This window comes from Bombyx mandarina, chromosome 10 (genome assembly GCF_030267445.1).
Source record: "Bombyx mandarina strain Sakado chromosome 10, ASM3026744v2".
NCBI lineage: Eukaryota > Metazoa > Arthropoda > Insecta > Lepidoptera > Bombycidae > Bombyx > Bombyx mandarina.
In genome coordinates this window covers 1632837-1660029 of record NC_143217.1, presented here as the reverse complement: position 1 = coordinate 1660029, position 27193 = coordinate 1632837, and the positions used below count along the sequence as shown (strand labels likewise).

General features: G+C 38.7%; 1 protein-coding gene across 7 annotated transcripts in view; it reads right to left on the bottom strand.

Moving 5' to 3' along the window:
* skd (mediator complex subunit skuld) overlaps positions 1-27193 on the bottom strand; it is a 72181-nt gene that overhangs the window by 16880 nt on the left and 28108 nt on the right. For all 7 annotated transcript variants that reach the window (XM_028185640.2, XM_028185643.2, XM_028185641.2 and 4 more), the window contains 3 exons: positions 9529-9613; positions 1678-1761; positions 31-185 (listed from right to left, as the gene is read on the bottom strand). In XM_028185640.2, coding sequence (XP_028041441.2) covers positions 31-185; positions 1678-1761; positions 9529-9613 — 324 coding nt within the window. The remainder of the gene's footprint in view (positions 1-30; positions 186-1677; positions 1762-9528; positions 9614-27193) is intronic.

Genomic DNA, 27193 nt, shown 5'->3' with positions numbered 1-27193 from the left:
CTCCGATTGATGGAGAAGGAGCTATCTCACCTTTAGCGTCGGCCTGGTTGTCGGGCGAGTTCAGCTTGGCGAGTCGCTTGGGGGTGAGCGTCCTGACCGGCGGGTGCTGGCGCACGTCCACGGACGCGCACACCGTGCTCTCGCCGTGCAGGAAGAACGCGAAAGAGAATGACAGGTGCCACGGACTGTGCCAGAACAAATGTATACGTCACTTTAAATACTAGATTACAATTTTCGTAACGAAAGCAAGTAGATTATGCCACATAATTTTAAATTTAGGTATTATTAGATTTAAGTTTATAGATTAAGATTACAGGCAGTGGCAGAATAACAGCGATAGTTTCAGCTATAACAAAGCTGAGCCGCGGCCTTTTTATTTCCACTGTGTCTGTATAATATATTGTAATATTGTTTAGAATTAGAATTTTTATGTCGTATTAATTGAAAATTTATTTGTATTTGTATTGTGGAGTAAATAATTGCAATTATTATTATTATTATTATTTAGCAACGTCGTAATTTGTAACTAGATAAAATGAAAAAGCGACTCTAAAGAGTCAAACATAATATACACATATTGACTACTTCTAAATTCACTTCTAACGGGTGTAAATTCCGGACATGTATTATTTCATTATACAGTTTATTGTAAATGCATGCGGCAGAGATGCGAATGTTGAGATGGATTTGTGGAGTGATAAGAATGAACAAGATGAAGAATAAATATATCAAAGGAAGTGTGAAAGTAGCCCCGGTGATTGACAAACTAAAGAGCGAACGGTTAGCGTGGTATGGGCATGTGATGCGTAGAGAGGAGATGCATGTGACTAGGAAATGTATGGATATGGTAGCGCAAGGTACAGAGGGATGAGGTCGACCAAAGAATACATGGATGGAGTGTGTGAATGACGATATGAGATAGAAAGGAGTGAGTGTTGAGATGACGGCTGATGGAAGAGAATGGAAGAGAAAAATTTGCTGTGCCGACCCCACCTAGTGGGATAATGTAGAGATAAAAAAGAAGGAGAATTTGTTGTAAATTGACTTGAAAACAACAGTACTCTATTGACTAGATAATTTGCTTTAGTAATGAATCATTTATGATCATGCAGTACAGTACTAGTGATGTGTAAATATGTTAGAAGAGGAACGAAGTCGAGCCCTAATGTCTCAACGTAGCTCAACACAGAATTCTTCCGTTTAATGTTGGAAGAGCGCTCCGCGTCGCCGCGGCCGCGATCCGGCGCCGGCCCACTGACAGAGCTGGCCCCAAATCTATCTTCCGTTACAATGCTCACTTTCACTATCTAATCGTACGAACGCGCGGTACCCGCCGTTATGGTACGAAGGGCTCCCAAATAAAAAATTAAAATGAACACTCAAATAAATTTACTTTTACTGTGAACTGTTGGATGTTGTTTTATTTGATTGTAACAAAAAAAAAACAAGTTATGCAACTTTAGACAAATTTACAACTACCTTCGAGTATTAAGTAAAGGCATATGGTACATATCCCGCCTATATCTGCAGCTGCGACTTTATTATTCCGGTTTGAATAAGACAGTTCTTATTACAATTGAACTAAATACTTATATATAAGCGGACAGCGTCTACACTAAGGTAATTATGAGGTAGGTTACTTTACTCGTTTTATGAAATTATTTGTATCAAAACTACCTTTTTCCAACATCTTCTTCGTCACCATCGTAAGGTTGAACAAACCACTTGCCGAGCCTCACAAAATCTCGCGAAAGCAGGCACCTGGAAAAGTTAAAATAAATTCATTCATTAAAAATAATGATTGCGTCAACTTTTAAAAGGGAATATGTGAATGTGTGAGTAATCTTGTGCGTCGTCGCGCGAGTGATACTACATATAAAGACGTTATGTAAACAACTGTAGGTCCGATGCATCTCTCTAACTTAGTAGAATAGATTATTATCACAAACTTTCGTAAATTTCCACCATTTATAATGATGTTTGTATTTACCCCATTAAAAGTGTTGTAACTGCTTTAACCTGATGGCTATTTCACTTATGTTTATTTTAGGGTTGGTGGTATTAGATTTTGTTTATTACAACGTTTCTATCTTATGGAATAGAAACCCCGGTAACGAGTTTGGCGAGAGATGTTAAGGGCTACCCGTACTTCGTGTAGTTACTTAAAACATTATAGGATAGGAAAAAAAACCGAAATCGTATGCTACTCAACCTGTTTGATTACATAGCTATTCACCGAATATTTTTGATTACAATAAATATTAAAATACCATATCTACTTTCGATGCTCGAGGGAAATTGAAAAACAGATATCAAAAGTTTATAACGTCGTCAATAACCAATGGTCGTAGTAGCAATTTTTTTTTCTCCTCCCTAATATCGATTTATTTTTCAATGACTGTGTGCCTCAATACGTACCATATCATTCAAAAATCGCGCGGCCACAACGATTTTCCATAAATGGGTCATATAAAAAAATACCCAAAATGTTTTCATTAAAAACTAGCTTATTATTATAAACTTTGCTATACATTTATTTTGTAAAGTATATATTTTTTTCTTGTTTTTAATTAACAATTAATATGGTCTGCGTATTCACGACCCGTTTGGCTCTTCTGTTTTAAGTAATAATTCATTTTTAGTTGAAATCTAGAGAAATCACGAACTTTCCAGGTACGTAGTAATTAAATAAACTAGTTTATTGCAGAAAATACACAATAAATTCATTACTCAATTTCAAATTCCATCATCTCTTAGTTCGACACTCATTAAAAAATCGATTCCATTCACAATCGAATTCTTTAATAAACAGTAATGATATTAATACTTTTGCGTCACATTATCGAATGCTCAGAGTACGAAACCCCTCAAAACACTATTACGAAGCATTCGGTAACAGCTTGCGTCTCAATAATTAGATAACTTATATTTCCTGATTTGAATCAGCGTCTGACGAAATTACGCCCGGGATTGTTAGCGTGTTCACACAAAAATTTACTAACATCTGTTATTTAATGTCATTACATATCCATACAAATAATTAAAATGTGAGTGTTTTTGTTTGTCCTCCTATCGTGTCGAAACGAAGCAATAGAGTGACATGATCTTATTTAGGTTATTATTAATTAGGTCACGAAACTGATATAGGCAACTTTAATCCCGAAAAAAAAAAAACTTATTTCGAAAGTACCTACACTGATTTTTTTTCTAAGCAACGCAGGCGAAGCCGCATTTAAAAGCTGGTATCCTATAATATAACAATATATTTTAAATATAAAAATGAGTTAGGTTGCTGGTTTCGTTATGTTAAGCTTTCACGTCTCAAAAACTGAACCACCGGTCAGTATGAAATTATGCAAACACTTTGTACGCAAAAGCATACGGAATAACTTTGATCCGAGGAAAAATGTAATAATGCTCCCAAGGGATATTTATTTTTTCTACACCAATTCGAGAAAAGCGGCTTGTAACAGTATTAAAATGATTAGGTACTACTCTATTTAACTACCAAACAACGTTGGTCCTTTAAACAATTGGATCGCTTCTAGCGGTGACTGAATTAAGCTAATTCAGGTTCCAAATCACGTTCAGTTCAACTAGGCTATTACTTTAATGTGCATCCATCTAACTCTTGACAAAGAAAACGTTTGAATAATTATTTTCTGATTTTCAGTTCTTAGTTTCGATTAAAATTTTCATTTTATCATAATACGAAATACGTTTTATTTGCACTTTGAAGAAAGCAGGATTAAAAACATTGTTTTGCTCGAATTAATCGCACTCAAATTACTAATGTGTTTGCAGAAAATTCCTGCATCACTCTTTTTAATTAAGCTAATTAGGTAATAACCAAAGTAACTTTTATGATTCAATCTCGAGTTGTTTTTAGTGTCGTTTTGTTTTTTCCGTTGTTTTGAATAAAAGTAGTTTTCAGTAGTAAACCGAAGCACATGTACTAATCGGCTAATATTAATAACAACCTATTCGCCAACTGAGGCTATGGAAAAAAAATTGACCATTTCTCCGAAAATGAAATTTATGTTTGAGTAATTGTTTAAGAAATAGGTGCGTACAGGTTAACGTCACTTTAAGAATAGTATGGATGGACTTTCTCCTTTATCTAAAAAAATAATAACATAACTTCGCAATATAATAATTACCACCAGCATTTGACATGAAGCAGTCTCTAAGGAGCCTTTGAACGCGCCACTTTAACGACTTCACAGTGACCATTACAAATTCGAAAAACGTGAGCCCTCGTGAACACACTTCACGACACATACAAGTGATAATTATTTCATGGCAGCCCTAGGTGACGAAATAACTTGAGCAAGCCCTTGATTTTGTAAATAACTTGTTTTCAACATGTTTGGCTAGTGTGGGTTTTATCATTTATTTTAATTCCGTGATACGTGCGTACTGTACATACTAATAACGGTTATAAAACACTTCTACGTTCAATTAAAATATCGTCACCTTCAAAAATACACTTTCTGAATAGTGGTTTTGTATAAAACTAATTAATTTTTTAAGCTTTACATATTGACTAAAATTTCAGCGGAAATAAAAATCACATTTTTTTTTAAATCTATTTCATCCCAATTCTTATTAAAAAAAATATTAACACGTAGTATTATTTTTTTACATGATTAAACTTAATTCTAGTACTTAATATAGTTCGTCGTACATAACAGTGAATTTTTTCTTTTTTTTTTTATTGCCTAGATATGTGGACGAGCTCACAGCCCACCTGGTGTTAAGTGGTTACTGGAACCCATAGACATCTACAACGTAAATGCGCCACACACCTTGAGATATAAGTTCTAAGGTTTCAGTATAGTTACAACGGCTGCCCCACCCTTCAAACCGAAACGCATTACTGCTTCACGGCAGAAATAGGCGGGGCGGTGGTACCTACCCGTGCGGACTCACAAGAGGTCCTACCACCAGTAAATACGCAAATTATAATTTTGCGGGTTTTGATTTTTATTACACGATGTTATTCCTTCACCGTGGAAGTCAATCGTGAACAATTGTTAAGTACGTATTTCATTAGAAAAATTGGTACCCGCCTGCGGGATTCGAACACCGTTACATCGCTATATACGAATGCACCGGACGTCTTATCCTTTAGGCCACGACGACTTAAACTAATGGCAATTTTTGAATGCGTGACATTTTGAGACAGCTCAATGGAACTTGTTTTATGACTACAATATTAATCGATTCAATTACGTGTCGTATTATTCAAGAAAAGAAAAAAAAAAATGATATTAAAAAGTTATGCAACAACTTCCGTGAACGTATGCATAAAACGCTTCGACTTTCACTCGACAATCGTTTTGGGTGTAATGTCGGAAAACGGTTTCTAAGCGTTCACAAACATAATGTCACATTTTTAGACAAACCGCGAGATGGTCACTAAATATCGTGTGGTAAACGAATTTTGAATTTCGACTTATATTATTGGATATGGCAACATGCATTAAAAAAAAAACAAAATGTGTGTGTGCAATTCACACGTGGTAGAAGTGAAACCTTCCAAAATTAAAATACAATTATCCTAAACGTCTTAAGTATATGTAAAATGTTGTCATTAGTAAATAATTGTAAGGTAGCGCCCTCTGTGAATTGATATTTTAATTTCACGTATAACCTAAATTAAAATTCACTACAAGAGCTTTCATACACACGTTAGTATTAAAAAATCTCACAGATGGCGCTGTATTAAATAGTATGTATATTTCTGTCTCATTCTTTGCTGGCTTCATCCTACACATTTTTGTATTTGTGTCTCTTACCTGTCGTTTTTTCCGTTGCATCCGGTTTGGAATCACAACGATTCTAAAGAAGTTTTCACTTCAAAAACATACAATGAAAAATGGAACAGAAGTATACGTCCTACACAACCGCCATCCATCTTTCTATACGAAGTCGAAAAATATAAAATACAATGGAGTGACCGGCCTCCAAATCGCAATGCAATTCCTAAAACCCTTTGACCTTTCCGTAATTCAACTAAAACACGCAATATCGTTTACGTGATAACGACAACCATGTAATATAATATTACGAGCCGCTATTCCCTTTGCTGGTTTGCACCAATGTAAATATGTAGTCTCACTATCGAAAAGCGAACCTGCATATTAGGGCATCTCTTAAGCCCGGTTAGCTTTCTATCTGTGCAAGTAATTTAACCCTTTGACTGCCATGTAGGTCACTGATGCCCTGCGTGGCGAACTAAAGTGTCGACATCTGTTACTAAGGCGCCGGAATATCTACTAGACTCTGGGAAAGACGAATCTGAAGATACTGAGAATGCATCTATCTCTTATAAAGCTAAAAGACCACAACATACATTAACAAACGAAAACAGGCAAAAGTTAGGCAATCCAAGCGCGCTTAGTAACAAAAATTCTCGTAATCACTTCAATGGGCCACGTAGGGCACCGGTGGACCTACACGGCAGTCAAAGGGTTAATAAAGAAAAACTCACAACCAATTTGAACCAATCGACAAAAAATGAAATTACAATTCGACATTTGAAACAAACTCGTTCGTCGGACGTACATATGTGTGTAGGTACCGTATTCAAAGGATGCAGACATGGGCACGCACGCTCGCAAGCGTTGCCCGCCGCGTTGGTCGGCATGCAAACTGCCTTCATAACGGGGAGGGAATCGACGGAGCACGCGCAGGTGTCGGAGACCGGGGGCCCGACGAGCCGACGCCGTGTGCAATGTTTGCCGTGCTAAATTTAAAACGTAACCGACTTCGGGTATCGGTGGCCTAAGGGATAAGACGTCCGGTGCATTCGTGTTGAAACGATGCACCGGTGTTCGAATCCCGCAGGCGGGTACAAATTTTTCTAATGAAATACGTACTTAACAAATGTTCACGATTGACTTCCACGGTGGAGGAATAACATCGTGTAATAAAAATTAAGCCCGCAAAATTATAATTTGCGCAATTACTGGTGGTAGGACGTCTTGTGAGTCCACACGGGTAGGTACCACCGCCCTGCCTATTTCTGCCGTGAAGCAGTAATGCGTTTCGGTTTGAAGGGTGAGGCAGCCGTTGTAACTGTACTTGAGACCTTAGAACTTATATCTCAAGGAGGGTGGCGCATTTATGTCGTAGATGTCTATGGGCTCCAGTAACCACTTAACACCAGGTGGCCTGTAAGCTCGGTCCACCCACCTAAGCTATAAAAAAAAAAAATTAAAAAAACACCCCTAAATTATCTAGTCGAACGAGAACACCGAATAACGGGTGACGGGTAAGTAAACTCTTACTCTGCACTAACATATGTATTTTTATACAATAATCCCTTGTATAATATACACACGACTTGGACAAAAACCAGAAGTTTACAAAATGTTGTTATCAACAGTCGCTGATTGAGGTCGATGTCATAATTATGTTCGTTAACGTTGCTGCGCGCTATTGTTGCAGAAATTGATCAACTTCAATTCTAACAAACAAACAAACAAACAAACATTTATTCGGGAAACAAAATATCCCATAACAAAAAATTACAATAGGAGCAAAAAGTCGTTAATAATAACCTTTTGATATGAATTAATCTTACCACTTAGTTCCATCATTTTTAAATGTACCTACCTACCTACCTACCTATATCTGAATTAATCGTTTTATTGTTGTATTGAAATGATACAATAAAATCTATTCGTCCGTTCCGGTCTTTGATCCCGATCCAGTAACGCTCAGACGACGTCGTGTGCGCAATATACGAGTATCCGCAGAATTCTCTATTTCACATGTGCATATCAAAGAACGCTGACTTGATTAAAGATTACAGAAAAAAGCTTGTTGTATTACAAAACAAAAAAAAACTTGGAATTTATTTAATCAAGAAACTACTTTAAATTGAATCAAAACTTTATTATATAATCATGTTTGATAACCTAACAAACCGCATCACATCATAAAACTGACAATAAAAAAATACAAACTCAATTAAATCGTCAGATTAACGATCACGCACGGGATAACTTGAGGGATTTTTTTTTTGTGTTTCGTTTTAATGTTGCGTCCCGATTACCGAGTGCATATTGTACGTCGGTCGCATCGAGGCAAACACGCATTGTTTCTTTGACGTGGCCGCCTGCCGACACCGCGGGGTCAACGACTCGTCTGGATTTCGTTCATATACCGAGATTCTGTAGCGCAGTGCCGTCGGCACCCGGCCGGGGCATCACGCCGGTGCCTGCGCTTCTTACGTCACGCTCCACAATTGATTATTGGAGAATTTTTCGAGCGACGTCGCGTCGATACATCTATATATTAATACATACGTAAAGGGAAAACTTTGTACCCCTTTTTACGAAAATTGCGCGAACGAATTTCCCACACTTTAGAGAATAATAGAGAAGGAGTGCAAAATGTTATTTTTTTTTAATTATGCATAAAATATACATTAAATCAATAAAAAAAACATTACACACACTACCGTGTATTTGACACACACACGCATGCACACTATTTGTTTAATGTCAAACTTTTCTTACTGCTTAGTCTGTGGTAAAATTGAGAATATTTTAATTATGGTTTGTCTTTATTAATAATTTTTTTCTGAAGTGTAATCTTTGCGAAATCTGTGATTATAGAAGTATAATAAATAGTCTTTGATAGTGTACAAATCTATAATTTCAATTAATTATAGTCGAATTTCGACTACCGGGGGATCACTAAGTTATTATAATATTCTGTTCTGCTTGTTTATGTTATCGATTGGTGTATAGCGTATTTGCTCCGTGAACCGGTTGATAGCGGACGATGAACGTTGATAGGCAAGCGTGTGGCGTTGCAAAAAACGACATTAGAGCGTCCCCGGCGCGATGCACCGTGTGCTTAGTGCGAGTTTCTTAACGTTCTCGTTAGCGTAAAAGTTAACCCAATTTTGTGTGCTGTTGGAACAGCGCCCCTAGCGGCAAACGTGCGCAAACGATCACATTCCATACAAATATGAGCAAACTTTTACGTTATCGAGAACGTTAAGAAGCTCGCACTAAGCACACCGACCTCCGGCGAGGACGACGCGACCGGCCCCGGCCAGGTGCAACGACTACCGTGAAACATTTCTGTATGCCTGACCTTCGTCAAGAGAAAAACTTCAAATACGTTCCGATATTCACTGTCCGCGTTGTACTTCGAGACTACATTCGTAATCGAGGATAAGTAAGATAAGACGCGAGAATCCTAAAAATCGACCTTCGCCGTAAAAACGATACGATTTTATTATTCATTATATTCTAAATCACTATCAGTGCCGTGTTTATTATAATCAAAACAAAAGTACCTTTTAATATTTATATTTTCGATCGCGACTTCAATGTAATCGTGTTAATAATAGCATGTCAAGACAATTATCATAAAATTAAGATATCAATGGAACACAATTTAATTTTACGAACAAATTGCATTATTTTCGCAGCCTTTTGTAAGTCTGCAAAATTTACTTGCAATTTGAATGTGTGGTAGTAAATATATTTAAGAGTTTTTTACCTTTCGATCAAGTTATGCAAGGCCTTGAACAGCAGGGAACGACATTCGTACGACAGACCGCTCTCCCAGGAGCCGTGTTCGCTTTCTGTGAACAAATAAAACAAAAAAAACATTAATAATCCGGCATTGTGACCATTTAGAATTTGTTCTAGTTTTTTAGAAATTTATACATATATGCACTATTATTATTATTATTTTCAACAACAAGTCAGAATGTTACGCATTGTTTACTATGTTAAAATATATTTTCGTGAAGATACCAATGTTAATGTTCAAGGTCGAGACGACAATGAAGATTCCTACTTTGTAGCGGTACGTTGAAGAGATAAGATCTTTGTTGGATGCAAGCGTTGTAAGTTACGCTACAGAAATAGCTGTTGTTGCATTCGCAATCGGAAGATAAACTCGGCCTATCACTGGCGTTAGATGCGAAAACAAAACACGAGCGCGCGACGTTGCCGCCCCGCACGCCCTGCGACTATACCCGTCTCAGTCTGGCGAGGGGGCGGGGCGGGGGCGACCTGCCTGACGTCACACGTTCGCGACCGAAGCGCACGTGCTTGTGTTTGTAGCGCGCGCCGCACACAACACACATGCGAAGCGTGGTTAGCGTCCGCTAACAATTTAATTGACATTGAAATTTCTACGCGGAAATCGTTTAATGATGACTTTGTTTACACTTTTCTATGACGATGCGATAATTTGCGGACACCTTGAAAAGAACCCAGTTAGATAAAAGTACTTAGCTGTACTTGCTTCTTATGCCGCAACAAAAACAACAACATAATTTTATCGCATAAAGACACAGAGGAACATTATCTGCAATGACATTTGTTGAGTCGCCTCGATACCGCTGGAGCGTTTCCAAGCGAACAGCCTTGACATTCGTATTCCAGGTGTACGCAGTGCGCGTACCTTCTCATATCAAATAAAATGAACTAGATTTTCCAGTATCTGGCGCGCGCCCGTCACAGATTCTTGGGAAGTTAAAACGTTATGCCGCGAATCAGTTAACGAGTCAATGTTAACGAAAAAATTGTTTTGCAAAGAAAAATTAAAAAAAAACACCGTTGTTTACATTGTAATTTGTAACAAATTGAAAAGTTAAGAAGTTAGTCAAGGGCGTCAGGCTGTCGTCAGCTGTGGTCTGCTGTAAAACTACAAACTACTTACTGGCCTGCTTCAAATTGTTTGCACAACTACATACAATCGCAAAGGGCTGTGTGACGGCTCTCCTTGCACGGGAGCAGGAGTGACAAAAGGTAATAAAGGTTTAGAAATATATTTACTCTACAGTCATAGGGGCTTGATTAATATTTATAGGCTGATACAGCTTTTTTCTGGTGGTAGGACCTCTTGTAAGTCCGCACGGGTAGGTACCACCCCGCTTATTTCTGCCGTGAAGCAGTAATGCGTTTCGGTTTGGAGGGTGGGGCTGTCGTTGTAACTATACTGAGACTTATATCTCAAGGTGGATGGCGCATTTATATTGTAGATTTCTATGGGCTCCAGTAACCACTTAACACCAGGTGGGCTGTGAGCCCGTCCACTCTTAAAGCAATAAAAAAAACAGCTTTCGAGGATTCATTGGGCCTAGTTTACCGTCAAAAAGAGAATAGTATTAATTAACAAAACAAATACATAGGCTAGATTTGAAAGAAGCAAACAACCAAATATATTTCGAGTGGATCGTCCAAAAATAGGTTAATCTCGTACAATTAAGATCCGCGGCCGGTCCGGCGTCGTCCGCTCCGCCTTCCAAGGCCGCCGACACCACAAACGGTTACGTTTACCGTATGCCGGGTACCGGTGAGCGCGAATGCCGACCGAGTCACGATCCCGACCGCGCCATGCTACCAGCGCCGCTATATACTAAAACCACACAATCCCAAGTTTTTTTACAAAACGACGATCAATCATTTGTCTGATGCAAACCAATATATTGGTTTATCGTACGTGCATTACCCAGTTTTGTTGTTTCGAAACCGGTAACGATTTCTTAATCTAGAGCCGACTGCATGTTTAGTTTCGTAACTTTGCCCTCGGTAATCGTTCAAGATATGGTTGATTTTTCAAAAGTTTTTTTTTTGCTTAGCGATAAGAGTGCATCATTTGTAAAGTGCAATTAAGCGGCGTTGTTTAAGGTTCAAGGTCGCAGGTTTCGGTCCGCGTGCGGCGGTCGGCGGTTGGCACCGGGTCGGAATCGATAGCGGGCAGACGACGCGCGCCGCTGCGCCCTCACCGCCTCCTCCGCCGACGCGAGCTAGGTAATCACCGCGCGATTACCACTGCCGCGCTATTGTTTGTTGCAAACAAACTAGTGTTGCGCTTAATGCCGCTGATAACGACCCGATAACGTTCGAATAGACAGACGCGGGGTTATTACTATATATACTTTACACGATAACGCAATCGCATTGTTGCTTTATTATGTTCTATGTCAAGATTTCTAAAGAGCATTTTCCACTAAGCCTGCGATGTTTCGGTTTCACGAAAACAAAAAATAAGACAAACAATTAATACGGTATTCTAATGTTGGGAGTTTAATTTAGGCACTTAAAGACAGTCTGTCGTTAATTTCCATCGAGCAGCCAATAAAGTAAGTGTTTAACGATCGGCTGGTAGGCGATACAATGAGATTTATGTTCGTCGTGGACGACGCGACACTACCGAACACGTGGAACTATGAGTCGACTCAAGATTACCTTTCCTATACATCGGGGTTTCACAATATAGATTTTTGATATAAACATAATTTTATTTTTATTTTGGGATAGATGCGCCCAGACTTCATTCCCTTCGTGACCAAGTAGCACCAACTTCATTCATCACTTGCTATTATAATTATCGTCTGTGCTGTAAATTTGAAGTCATTTTTTGTAACGACATACTTCTATTTTATTTCCCTTTTCTAACTAGCATTAAAGGCCCATCCGGTGGTAAGTGATAAATACATTAAATCATAATATAAACAAACATTTTATCTTCTATGTAAAAAGTCATTTCTACTTCAACGTCTTATATTGTGTACCGATACTCGAAGTATCAGATCGTAAACACAGTTTTAGACCTTGGAGACGTGTAGTAAAACGAACAAACATGTACATACATACATATGTACACACACGGCACGCCGAACGTGCAACCGACCGCTGCGCGAAAAACGTGAACTTAGCTTCGTGTCCGTGTGTGCAAAAATATACACATTGTAACTTCGTTATAACTCAATGTAGGACAATAATTTTTACAAGTATAGTATACAGTCGGACGATTAGAATCGCGCATTCTGTGCGCTACTGTACTGCTACAATAAACAACAGTTCCAAGTCTGTGTGCTTAGTGCGAGTTTTTAACGTTTTCGATAGCGTTAAAGTTAACTCAAATTTGTAAGCAGTTGGAGCAACGCCCCTAGCGGCAAACGTAGGCTTACGTTCCAACTCCATACAAATTTGAGTTAACTTTAACGCTATCGAGAACGTTAAAAAACTCGCACTAAGCACACTGGACTGTTTTGAAATTACAGTATTTGCAATTAAAAACGGGATGTAAATACCGGGGATTCGGTCATACTTAGCAACGTGCCACAAGCAAGACATCGTCGCGCATCAGATCTGCGAGGCGTTGTGTTTACAATCGGGCGGTCGGCCGAGGTTAACCGCTGCGGTAACATTCTCCGCCTAGACGCTAAGCGCACATGCTGGCCCATTATTTGAACGAGCTACTCGGATCAATAGAACCGGTTGCTGTTGCATTGCTCGATAACAATTTCAAATACATAATTTTGTAACTATTCATGTGCAGAAAACGTGGTGCTGTCGCGGATTCTTTTAGTCTACTACTATCAATGTAGTCTTCATGTTATTTGAGTTCGTATTGACCCGCATCGAGATCTCAATTGGCGCGCCCTCCGCGGGCTCGGTCCCACCCGAGGTGGTTGGTTTGTCGTCTCTGTCGCACACGCCCACGTGCGTGTGACGTCAGGTTCGCGTAGCCCCGCCGACGTCACGGACCGCCCGAGCCTTGTCCGACAATTGCGAATCTATAGAGTACTGTTGCAGGTACTTGTTTACTAGCTCTTCAACATTCTACTATAAAACTTAAAACTAGATAAGTTAGTTAAAAACAAAACCTCCGGAAGTGACCTGTGTCAAAATGAATGGAGCATATTTTTTTATTGCTTAGACGGTTGAATGGCCCACCTGGTATTAAGTGGTTACCAGAGTACATAAACATGACAAATTCCCCGCCCATTTTGAAACATGAATTCTAAATTTCATTTACAAACGGCTGCTCCATTCTTCATAGCGGAACTATGGCTTCGCGGCTAAAATATGAGTATTACGGCAGAGTTTAACGAATAGTGAGTGGCAAAGTAATACAGAGACGCAATAAGTTTGACTATTACTCAACTGTACATAATCGTAAATGAATGCACGGACAACGACTATGGTATCGCAACAACAGACTCGGATAATGCGCAATGCGCGATTTGTGTCGAACGCTATTCGATCCAAACAAAAGTATTATCGACATTTGATTTATTTATTTATGTACACACAAAAAAGAAGACATAGTAGCAGAGTAATAGGAAAATTATGTACAAAGGCACTGCTTATTTCTTTAAGAAATCTCTTCCAGCAGACCTGCGAGAGGATTATGAGAATAATAATTAAAAGTGATGAGTGTGTGTAGAATAGCTAAAATAACAAATACAACATGAGAATTATAGTAATGCAAATACACATAGCAAAACTTGAATACAAAATGTTATAAGTAACACAGTATATACGAAGAATATAGAACAATGATCATTCGGTTGATGAGAGATAGGTTTTCGGTCTCGTCGTTGATGTCCTATGATTGTTTGTTAATATCGCGAGACAGGATCGATACGGGCGGTTATCGATCGCGGCCGGGCGGCGAGGGCGGTGCGCGCGCGTTTCAATAAATAGCCCAATATGTTGCGCGCCCGTCGATACACGTCACGCCGATTTTATTAATAAAACGCCGAACGACGTGCGCGCCGGCGGTCGGAGCGAACGTTCAACAACCCCGCGACACAAGCTTCTTACGTGCACACACTATACACGTTACATCACACACAATAAATACATTCATAACGCAAATTGCTTTGTTCCTAGAGACGATGCCTCCCTATTTCGTCGTCTTTCTAAGCAGATCATTTCTTACTTTTCTCTTAAGTAGAATGTATACCGTTAGGCATTCTGAAAAAACTGGCAAGTCAAAATCGTTTGAGATCCGTTCCCACGGCCTCGGATGCGAGCCTACGCGAATTGCAAAACTTGTGTACACTGACGACACTGTTATGAGCTGGCACGCTAGATTAGACTCGGACACTCAATGGATGAAGCGTAAGGTAAACACCGGCGGAGTTGTGTAACCGACGTAAAACTATAATTGTTTATTCAACGTTTAAAAAAAAAGCTTAATCGCCGAAGGTTTTTTTTTTTTGACACAATTCGCATCATTATCAGTTACCGCCTCAATAGCCCAGGCTTCATACTGTAGCCTCATTTGCTCATCACCAACGGAAACTACAATAAAACAAATAAACAATCTTTTACTGGTGGTAGGACCTCTTGTGAGTCCGCGCGGGCAGGTACTTACCACCGCCCTGCCTATTTCTGCCGTGAAGCAGTAATGCGTTTCGGTTTGACAGGTAGGGCAGCCGTTGTAACTATACTGAGTTCTTAGAACTCACATCTCAAGCTGAGTGTCGGCATTTACGTTTTAGATGTCTATGGGCTCCGGTAACCACTTAACACCAGGTGGTCCGTAAGCTCATCCATCCATCTAAGCAATACAAAAAAAAACAATGGTACGCAGCGCGGCATGTGCTGTAACTCCGATATTTCTGTTGTCTACGAGCGAAAGTAACGCCGCGTTCAGTAAGGCCACTGTGGCTCGTCTAATATTCAATAGCAGTAAAATAAAAATAATTGAAATTTCGAATTCTGCCGTTGAATGGATAATTTCACGTCACGTTGACATGCTTCTGCGATGGCTAAACAACAAGAGGACCTCGAGCACGTCTGTCTGCCCGTGTACAGTAATCTATATATATAAAAATGAATTGCTGTTCGTTAGTCTGGCTAAAACTCGAGAACGGCTGGACCGATTTGGCTAATTTTGGTCTTGACTTATTTGTGGAAGTCCAGAGAAGGTAGGTAAATAGTAAAAGGTAGATAAATATGAAAATGCTCGGAATTAAATAAAAATAACAATTTTGTTTTCCCTTTGATGCGTCCCCCGTCGCGTCAGACGGATTCCTTTTGTTTGTTTTAAGTTTATTTTATACAAAAGTTTAGGTCTTTTATTCATCGATTGAGGCACTACGAAGTCTGCCGGGTCAGCTAGTAATAATAATAATAAAAACGTACTGAACCGTACATTCCGACGATCCCCGAGCGATCCAGTTCAAGATGATATTTCCCTTTTAGTAGGAAACACTTAGAAATAGGGTTTCCAAAGCGAAGCCCCTTTACATGCGAACACGCAACCATTAACAAAGTTTCGACTGCGTACCGATTCAGCTAGCAACTGATATTTCGCATCATCAAAGTGTTCGACACGTAAATACTGGTGGTGGGACCTCTTGTGAGTCCGCACGGGTAGGTACCACCACCCTGCCTATTTCTACCGTGGAGCAGTAACGCGTTTCGGTTTGAAGGGTGGGGCAGCCGTCGTAACTATACTGAGACCTTAGAACTTATATCTCAAAGTGGGTGGCGCATTTACGTCGTAGATGTCTATGGGCTCCAGTAACCACTTAACACCAGGTGGGCTGTGAGCTCATCCATCCAACAAAGTAATAAAAAAAAGTCGTTAATTCATTAAATCAGATCCGAATCGGCGAGAGTTGATAACGGCCGGGTAAACGCGTATGTATAAAGCACACCTAGTCGAGTGTCAAGTAGTCGATTCTCACAATAACCGCATCGATTGCTGCGCGTGCGCACTCAACCCACACGATCCTAACTACTAATTAATAAAGCTAACGGAACGTTGCCACACTGTTTTCATTAAAACCGAGAACTGCGCTTGTATATTGTATTTTAGTTTTTATAAGCGTAGATCACAGACGAGCTTTCAACTCATCCAATCATTTCCCAGCGGAGATGAATGCGGTGGTAATAAGCTGCTAGGGGTAATTTAGGGAAGCCGAGGGCGCATGCTCGTATATTTGGATAAATAGCCGAATAGGCTATGTAAGATGTCATCATATTTGCATCACAGATTCATATAGAGATATTTATTGTAAAATCAGTAGCTTATCTGCCAGCCAAGACTCTCCAAGAAAATACGATAACTTATAAAACCAAACGACTCACTCAAATCACAACTCAGTCACGGAAGAAGACAATTTTATCTTGACTCATCGTAAGCAGTACATTCGCAAGGAGATAATGTTTCAATTAGATAAATATTTTATACTTTAAAAACATATGGCATTGCTGAAACATTATGTATTGAATCATTTACAATGTAATTAATTTAACGAATATATCCACAGATTATTGCAACTGGAAAAATAGTATATAATTTAATTGCAGGGTAGTTTTTACACGACCGTTTAAAAGGTCAACGGGCTGACAATATTAAGCACCTTTTAACCTCGAGGCTAAAGGATTATAATAATATGTACATAATAATATTTCGTCTAGCTATATTATATAGACCTTTATATAAACGATTTCTTCACGAAACAAGTAGTGCATACGTATTCCAATTTCTATTTATCATTAAGTTATTTAGTGATTTCGTTGCCTCGAGCTAATAAATAACACTTCCTCATCATTGTCGGTCTATATTGGGTATGCTGAGATATTGTGGGTCTGCACAGTTAGGCGTCTGCCTTTATCTGTCGCGGTGTAATTATGTGATCCGGTTTGAATAGATGGCCACTACAATGTGAGAGAGATACTGAAAGTAACGATCCAATGTGAGCGGCAGCATTCCAATCGAGAGTTCGACTAAAACTAATCGTAAACTGATCCAAATATGTAACCTTTCCCGATACAATACGAGTACTACAATATTTCCATACACACATGGGATATATTAGGCAACGAGTGTATGATTTCAAAAATATTATTTTCAATCTTAAATTCAATCTCTCTCGGTACATTATCCTCCTGAACTGTTAGTTTCGTAGAGGACGTGATGGCATCAGCCGGGCGCAGGGGTCAACGACTGCGCCACAACCGAGCCGAGGTGAAATAATTTATCTAGGCTATTAGACACGGACATGGGGAGGATCAACACGAGAAGTCACTATCATCGCCGTAATCGAAGACAGCCCTAAGTCATACTGTTGCGATCTTACTTGAGTGCTTCTCATCGAGTCTAGTTCTGTATATCGGCCCTTTATATCGACATCCTTTAAACGGCATTCCGCTTAATACGCGACATTTATCGTTGTAACCAACAGTGCGTCGTATTTGATATTAGCACCAACAGTTCGATGTTTTATAATTGAACTTCAGTTAAATTTACTCCATTGAAATAGCTGAAGAGGATTTTTTGTTATGATATTTTATCCAAATTTTAAAGTTTGAATGGGGCTCTCCTGTAAAGTTGCAAAAATGTCGTTTTAGCCTTTCTTTCATCCCTCTATAAACTGATTTATTATTATGATATTATTATTATTAATTAATTGGTTGGTAGTAGTCTATACCATGCAGTCCATGCCACCCATGATCGAACACTGGAGGAGTCACATGTGGTGGCGATCCTCGGAATGGAGAAAAAGATTATTAATTTTCCCTACGATTGGTTATTTATTGCTTGGATGGACAAGCTCACGGCGCACCTGGTATTAAGAGGCTACCGGAGCCCATAGACATCACTATCGTAAATGCCGCCACCCACCTTGAGACATAGGTTTTAAGTTTCCGTTTTACAGTACAACGGCTGCCCCACCCATCAGACCGAAACGCATTACTGCTTCACGGCAAAAATAGGCCGGCTGGTGGTACCTACCCGTACGGGTTTACAAGACGTCCTGCCACCGGTAACGTATCCCCTACAATAGGCGGAGTGTAATTTGCTTCTTTGCTAGAATACGATAAGCGTAACTGGTAACTGTAAGGAAATAAAAGAGCAGATCTAGTTTTGACAGTCTAATAACATCAATAGATTCCACGAGAAAATATTGCAGGTTTCATAGTGACAAATATCTTCTTTATTACTTTCTATAATCACAAGTAAATTTTATAGTAATATTAAGATACAAACAAATCATGCATTTCCATAATTGTTTAGCGAAATCATACAGGAATTTCTATTGTATTTTTAAAATTAAAAGTTAAACAAATTTATCATTACTAGTGTCCCCGCAGTAGTCGAGCTTCGACTATAATTAATTGAAATTATAAGTTTAAATATTATTATGGTTCTATTATCAAACACTATTATATTTCGATAATATAATCACAGTATTCGCCAAAACTGCACTATAGATCAATAATATTAAAGACAAACAATATTTATCTATTTTCAATTCGCCCATAGACTTTAAACAATAACAAAAGTTTCCCAATTGACAGTAAACAAAGAGTATATTTTTATGTATGTGTTGTGTCAAATACACGGTAGTGTGTGTAATGTTTTCTTTATTGATTTAAAGTATCTTTTATGCATTATTTAAAAAAAATTTTAGCATTGTGCACTCCTTCTCTATATTCTCTATAAGTGTGAGAAATTTCATACTCCTCCGTCCGCGCAATTTTCGTAAAAAGGGGTACAACGTTTTTGCTTCACGTAGTAATATATAGATATGTAGAGACAACAATTTAATTGTTCTGCCACAGTGGAATCAAACCAGTTTAAAGTGTGCCCGCTTTGGTTAAAAAACTTAAAACAGTGGAGTTCAGTGACAGCGGCACGTAAATGTTTTCCGTCAACGGGTCCATTGTGAGGAATTCGGGTGGCGAGACGGCCGCACGCGCACCATAGCATTATCGTCACACGTTTACAACCTAAATTGATTTTTCGGTCCCGAGATTTATTATGGAACCGTATATTTCGCTGAATCGTCTTTGCGTCCTATACCTGTTAAACCGTCAACACGAATGAATGCAGTTGTCTATGTTGAATAGGAAACTCTTAAAATGATTACTATTAAATATCGAATTGTTGATAATAATACCAAACTACATAGTATAAACCAAAGTCGCTTTCTCTGTCCCTATGTATGCTTAAATCATTAAAACCACGCAACGGATTTTGATGCGGTTTTTTTTAATAGATAGAGTGATTGAAGAGGAAATTTTATATGTATAATAACATCCATTAAATAGTAAAGAAATCAATAATAAATTACAGTTTCCGAAGCGAAGGCGGGTCGCCTATTTGTGTACATAAGCTTATCTCCCTACGATGGCCGCGATGATGTAAAACGAAGATGTAACAATAAAGTAATATAAAATAAAAAATTAAACAATAATTTTCAGAATCTGGTACAATCATTCTATTTCAGGTGCGTTCACTTTGTTTCTTTCAGATTTATAATAACTCGAAAACAATTGCGCGACAGCCCTAGTAATAATATTTAAAAAAAGAATAAGATTTATTGTATCCGAGAACATCTGCCTCTTTGTTCCTACAAACGCAGGGGACATGTGTAGTGTATATCAGGTGTCCCAACGCACTGACCGGGGCGAAACCAGACCGGCCGCGTTACCGAGCCGGTATCCTCAGTCAGTCGACACGGGAGGCTCCAAAAAAGAAAAAGAAAAAAAACAAGCATTTACTAACATCAAATGTCACCGATAAACTTCAGCAAATCGTATTAACTCCACTTAGGGAGTAATTTGGAGATCAACAACTCAAGATATCGAGAGTGAAATGCGATAACAAAAAAATGAACAATACAGCGACGAGACAATTAGAATTTAAAAAAATTAACAATGTTGCACGAACGAAAAGAAGAACCAAGAACCGAGACTCGTTACGGATAACGAGCTGTCCACGGAATCGAAGGCGAAAAGAAACGATTTAATTGCGTACACTATTAGCCTAAAAACGTCCCGTTGAATTTGACTCGTTTAAATGTTTAGTAGAGTTAACCTTACTTATAATTGAAGTTTAAGATCGATAATTGTAATTATCGATTACTGAACAGCGATTAGTATCGATATTGCACCTTTTGATTTTTATTATGGATGTTGAAGAGTAGTAAGGCGCGCGAGCGGTTAGAGTCGTTTGGGTTTGCGATTGCTTTATAATTTTGCATGCACGAATTACTATTAGGAGATAAAACAGTTCGTTACAATTTCGACTAGCTGTAAATTTTTTTACACACAGTACAAATCGTGGAAAACGTTTTTGAAGGGTTTTTTTTTTAAAATTGAGATTGAAGTATATATTGATTTATCATTATTCATTATGTTAAACAAACGAGTAGCATACAATAAATAGATCGAGATCAAGAAACTGGAAGAAAGTTTTGAAGAAAAACAAGAAAACCAATTTTGACTTCTTCAATGAACTTGGGAGATATTCACTAGGCTTTGGCAACAGGCCAAGATTGTATCACGCGGTGTGATCGGCAGATGGCACACCGGGTATTTGATTAGCCGCTGGTGATGTTATGATCGTCAATAATAACACTGAGATCGTGTCGGGTCCTCGGATCACACATAACGTATTATTACGCTGGCGCCAGTTTCGCGCGTGTTTGAATTCTCCTTAGGAATTTGGAGCAATACGGCCGGCATTCTTTTTGAATTGCCTCAGTAAGCGACGCCACGCAATCGGTCCCCTAATATTAGATCATTTTTTTCTTCAAACAATTGTCTTATTTTAAAAGTATGTTTGTTTGTTTAACGTCTTCAATTTTTTGGAATTCATAGAAAATGAGAAGTACCATGTTGAGGTAAAACTATGAAGGTATGTTATCTGAAGACGGCAATAGCCGTGTGGGTGCGGCGTGTGGCGGGGGCCGTATCGATCAGCGTGCGGCCGGCGGCGGGCGCGGCGGCGGGCGCGGTGGCGGGAAGCGCGCGCCGCCCCGGTACGCGCCACTTATCGCCGTCTTCACACCTAATTTATCGCGTGTCGCAATCTACTCCGGTGTTTGTATACATCGTCTTATGACGCTCTTATGCTCTCTCATACATATTATGCACACTTTTAGCGATCTTTTCATACGGGTTTCATAAATTATGTGCAGGTGGGAATATGTTCCGGACACTGCCATCTAATATTTAATTTTAACATCGAATGGATTGAAAAACAAACTCAAATCAATAAATTGTTTATTATTTACTTTACTTATCCGATGATGAGGGAAATATTTATAAAAGTTTAGCATCATAACTGCGATTCGAGGTGTTTACAAGCGTATCCTGAGTGATAATTACAGTACAATTAAAATGTTGTTGTAAAAGGTCAAGTTAACAATGTTTTCTCTTAAATGAAAATGAGTTCGAGATTTGGGTCATGCGGAGCTGAAGGACCAATACGTAGTTAGGGAGCGCGGATCGATCGCGATCAGCCCGCCTCCGCCTCTGCGTAAGCGCTAGTTCGCACCGTGACACCGGCCGTAGCCCCGCCCGCCTTGCAGCTGCGGCCGTTGCGTTCGAGTACCTTGCCACTAGGGGGTGGGTGACAAGAGACCGACAGATTCCGGTTCCGCGCGGGGTATCTTGCGGTTTTATGAAACAATTAAAACGATACGGTAAAAAAAACAAAGCTCGAAGTATATTGACAAGTTCATTAAAATGCAAACGTTAAGTAAATCTTTAGAGAATGTAATATATTTGAAAATGGAAGTAAACACAAAAAATTAAATTAAAGTTAGGAATGAATAAAGTATATATTGTGTGTGGGTCACGCAGGGAAAACTAATGATAGAGACACGAAAATATCAGTGTTTAATTTTCACAGAGGCTCGGTACCGAGCGACCTTAATTAGCATTATAATTCCACTGCAGCAGCAAGTTAATAATTAACGCTAAAGGTAGCGCGAGGGCGTACCTTGACAACCCTTGAACTCGACTCCGTGCCGCCCCTATTTGCATACACCCGGTGCCAGTTGGTAGCAATCGTAATATCTATTAGATTTATTTTGATCTTTCAATTTCATATCTTTATAAAATGAATCTGAGCTACTTTTTAAAATATTCAATTATTTATGTAGGTCACACGCTTGGAGAAATGTATTTATGTAGCAAAAATAATTATAAATATTGTACAATTATTTAAGACTGCTACATAGATGAAGTGAAGCAGTCTTAGCATAGCACAGACGGTCTGTGAACATCAGCATGACTACCGTATCCCATAGATATCATTGATGTATTGGAATAACGGCAATCCTACCCTTACAATTAGGTCTTTCGAATTTATAATAATCAAGTGAACTACATAGCCATTATCGATTTCACTAGTTGTCTGAAACGCGAAACGCCCACACAGGGTGGAGGAACGTGACATTTGCATCCCTCCACCCCCGGGGTGGCCGCCTGCCCTTCGACCCACGTGCCTGGCCCGAACGTGTACCAAGTAGCCTTCGGGCGCCTTCGATAACTTTCAGACAATATAAACCAGTAAACAACACTTGATTGAGAAATTCCTTTCGCTATTACAATCAATAAATAAATTCCACTTGATTTACAACTCAAAGACATATTTTACTGAAAGGTGACAGTACCTAATGTTCATTTTATTACATGGAGTACTTTTGATTTTGTTCATAGATTTATTTGGCGCGCTTAGAAACAATCGACAATCAATTTAGTGATCAAAGCGAACGAGAATTTCTGTTAATTTGTCGGCAGCGCCCCTCAGCATTTCTCCCTGCAGTCCCAGGGTTGGCCTAAATAGATTATCGTCGTCTCGTCCGGCCGCGGGCTACCCATTACTCTAAGCATAAATATGTCTTCACCGGTAGATAGCGCGACGCTGGTGTCCGCTGAAATTATATCTATAGCCGTCGCGGTTGGCGGTTAAGCAATAAAGGAGATACGATGCGATGAGACGTTCAAGTTAATTAAGAAAACGTATTAGGATACGCTTAGGGTCAAGTTTTTATTTAGTCAAATAAGTTTATTAAAATTCGAACATTAGTGCAATGTTACATGTATATGTTATATGTTTGCTGGGCAGTACATACGGGAAATTGCCATATGTTACGGCTATTTCCGTCTGCCGTCGCGTCGACTCCGACCTTCGTTTCAATGCTGCATCGGTGCATACAAACCGTACGATATAAACAAACAACAATTTCACAAAACCCCACGTTTCACGTTTATTTTTACTTTAGATTGAATTTAAGGCAGACTCACAATGGCACACCCCACGCTCTGTTACCGCCGTAAACAGAGATTAGAGTAACAGTTACGTCACTATAAGCGATCTTCAACATTGCCACTATGAGACGACGTTAGGATTATTCCTAGAAACTTGATTATCCTTGAGAATTTTCACGAAAACAAGAAACTTTCGAACAAGTCTATTATTAGTTCGTTTCTTATGAGAATCAAAACAGAACGTTTACCCACGTATCAACGCATCGACCATTCCGAAGAGTAAACATTTGCGAGTGTTGACCGCGAATACCGAGAGTGAAAGCATCAGGTATTCTATAAAAATATGTATTAGGTGTAATTCGGTTTCACACGGCCGCGTTTAATCTAAAATAAACATTGATTCATATTGCAAGTACTATTACATGATATAGGAGCTTATTTTATATTGGTTCTTAATTTTTGCTTTTTATTGTTTCATCCCCGGCTCTCGGAATTATAAAATGAGGTTTTAAACACAAAGTTTAATAATATCAATCTGTTTTGTAGTTTTTGCGTTAATATAGAAATTTCGGTAGAATATTTGAACGTATAGATAAACAACTCACAACTTTATACATTATAATTTCTTAATTATAGAATCTGCTTCCTATTTTAATGACGTTTACATACTTTTACAAGTACACCGCGATTCATTTATTTTCTTAGATAATTCTTGGCCGTCTAATAGATGTCTAGAAGAGATCACCCGTAGTACTTTTAATAAATAAATAGATATTTACTAATAATCACGCCACGTTAACTGGTCCCGTGCTAAGTTCGTAAAGAACTTATGTTACAGGTATCAGATAACGGAAATAAATTTAAGATTTATATTATACACATATATTTAATATACATCCATAGCCCTGGAAAAGACATTTATATTTATCATACAAATATCTTCCCTTGGCGGGATTCGAACCCGCGACCCCCTTGTGTATTGACCATGTCACTTACCACTACACCAGATGGCCGTTATGTATTTGTGTTGATTTTATAAAGCATAGTATTACTCTATTCTACTCTACCAGGTACCTGTTTGAGTATGTAAATTAATTACCTAGTTTATTATGTTGTTTAAAACAAAATTTTGTTCAACAAATTTAGGGAAACTGTTCCGGCAGGTTTAGGCCGTCTGCGGACTTGTTAGTCAGTTACCTATGCGCCTATACCTATTACATGCTGATGCACGTCAGAATCTAACCGAACCGCATCATCTGTGTAAGGCGCCCACGATTAATCTATTTTTTTTTATTCTAGCTGGGTGAACGAGACAGACTACAATCGTTCTAGTGCGGATTGGTTACTAGAATACAATTTCCAACGTTTCGAATATTGGACCTTGGGCGTTACATTTATTGGGATATAAACAATAGTTTTGCCTCTTAAAAATCTTGTCGCATCCTAATAAGGTTGGGCCTAAGGCGAACTCACGGGGACTTTAATAACACTAGCCCTAGCAAGAGCAGTGCTTCGTTCGAGCGGATCGGAATTACGACCCAATGGGAAGATCCTGCGAGAAGCCCTGTGAGATGGGCTGTGTCTGTGAGTTAATTTTCACGAGGAACCCTTCATCGCATTCGACGTGTACAATGAGAACGGTGACCGGTACTTGGATTGCCTAAAAGCACTGATAGTTAATCGGGAGTGATCGGGGATCAGCCAACATGCTCTTCCATTTTTACTAACCTCGCCTAGGGCTTCCGGAATGCAGAGTACGAACTAGGATTGGCTTCCACTAAAGAGCCGTGACGAAAAACGACAGCTACTTATTTAAGCAATTCACTAAGCAAATGCTTTGCATCCTACATTTACCCGGGCGTCCGAGCTCCGTACAGGACCAATGGAATTGCAATTACCAAATTATGTCTTTTGATATATTTTACACGAATACGTTGACAGAAATAGGCTGAAGACAATGATGCTAACGCGATAACGCGTGCGATTTCACGGCACGTAAATATCACGTAGGCAAAACACCACATCTAAGATAAGCCTTATTGCCTTATTCACTAATATCGTCATTGAAAACTGTACCGTTTACTACAAGAGACCGTAACCGAGGCGGCGCGTAGCATTTTACGGCCACTTAGCACATACGTGCGATATTACACAACTTTTCCTGTGTCCGATAAATATTATTGAGATATGCGTAATATGTTTTCTTTTTATAGCTCGAATTCGATGGCGTATCATTGTTTGGTTAATTGTTGATTATTAGTTATTATGAGTGACTGCTTTAAAAAAAATTAAAGTTACAAATTAGACGACCCTGTTTGTTGTGATTATCTTATCAGATAATTATCTGTCATGTATGTGTGTGGCGATATATTTATGTATGTTTGCAGATTAATTCCAGAGCCGGAAGTGGTCACACGGGAGTTAATACGGATGCAAAGATAAGGATAATTTTGAGGGATACGAGTGCAAAAAAAAAACCGGCATTTTTGGTTAAAAATGGTAAAAAAATGCAGTCTGAGGCCTTTTTACTGAAATGCTCGATTTTTAAAGTAAGAATGATTTTTTTTTGTCCTTTACTGTTGCTGCTAACCTATGATGCATTCGTCTAATGAAATCGCAAGGTCGAAATAATTGAACTAACCACGGCCACGGTACGGGTTTTGTACAAAAAGGATTCCAATTTTAATTCACTTATTTAAACTTGCTTTTTTTTTTAAATAAATACCAGCTATCGAAGGTTCACACGCAATACGGCGGGCGTAAGGGAACCATTTCCGAAAACAAATGTATATCGTTTGGGCTTTACAAATAAATACTGTTTTACGCTGTTGCTAAAGTGTTTTACCGTTCCACCATACATTTCCCAATTTCGTATAATACACCTAACAACGAACACAAAAATAAACTAAATTGCGCTAATGACAATTTCATTAATTAACACGTACTAAAAATTTTAAACAACAAAATCCTGAACGTCGCTGATTTTTTTTCCTTTCTAACAAAAAATACATATTGACCATATAACGCCCTCTATTTATCTTGAGTCGGCTTTCCGCGTGGACATTTTATCCCTGAGATTTCGGATATTCTTTTTCGTTCTGTCTCTCTCTATTTAGTCGCTGCTTCCGTTGCGTATACCGGCCTACGTGCTCTAATGTTAATGTGATTATTTATGTATATGCCCGTGAGTGTACTCGAATAGAATCATATGTGGTCCATATTTTGGTAAAGTAATGATCATAGAATATTGACAACGCAACACTATTTTGCGTATGAAACAATGCAAGCGTCATGTCACCAACTATTACAGAGTAAAATCTAACAATAAGTAAACTATGAAAAATGTATTTTTTTTTTGTAACGGCAAAGGAAAATTTCTTAAAACATGT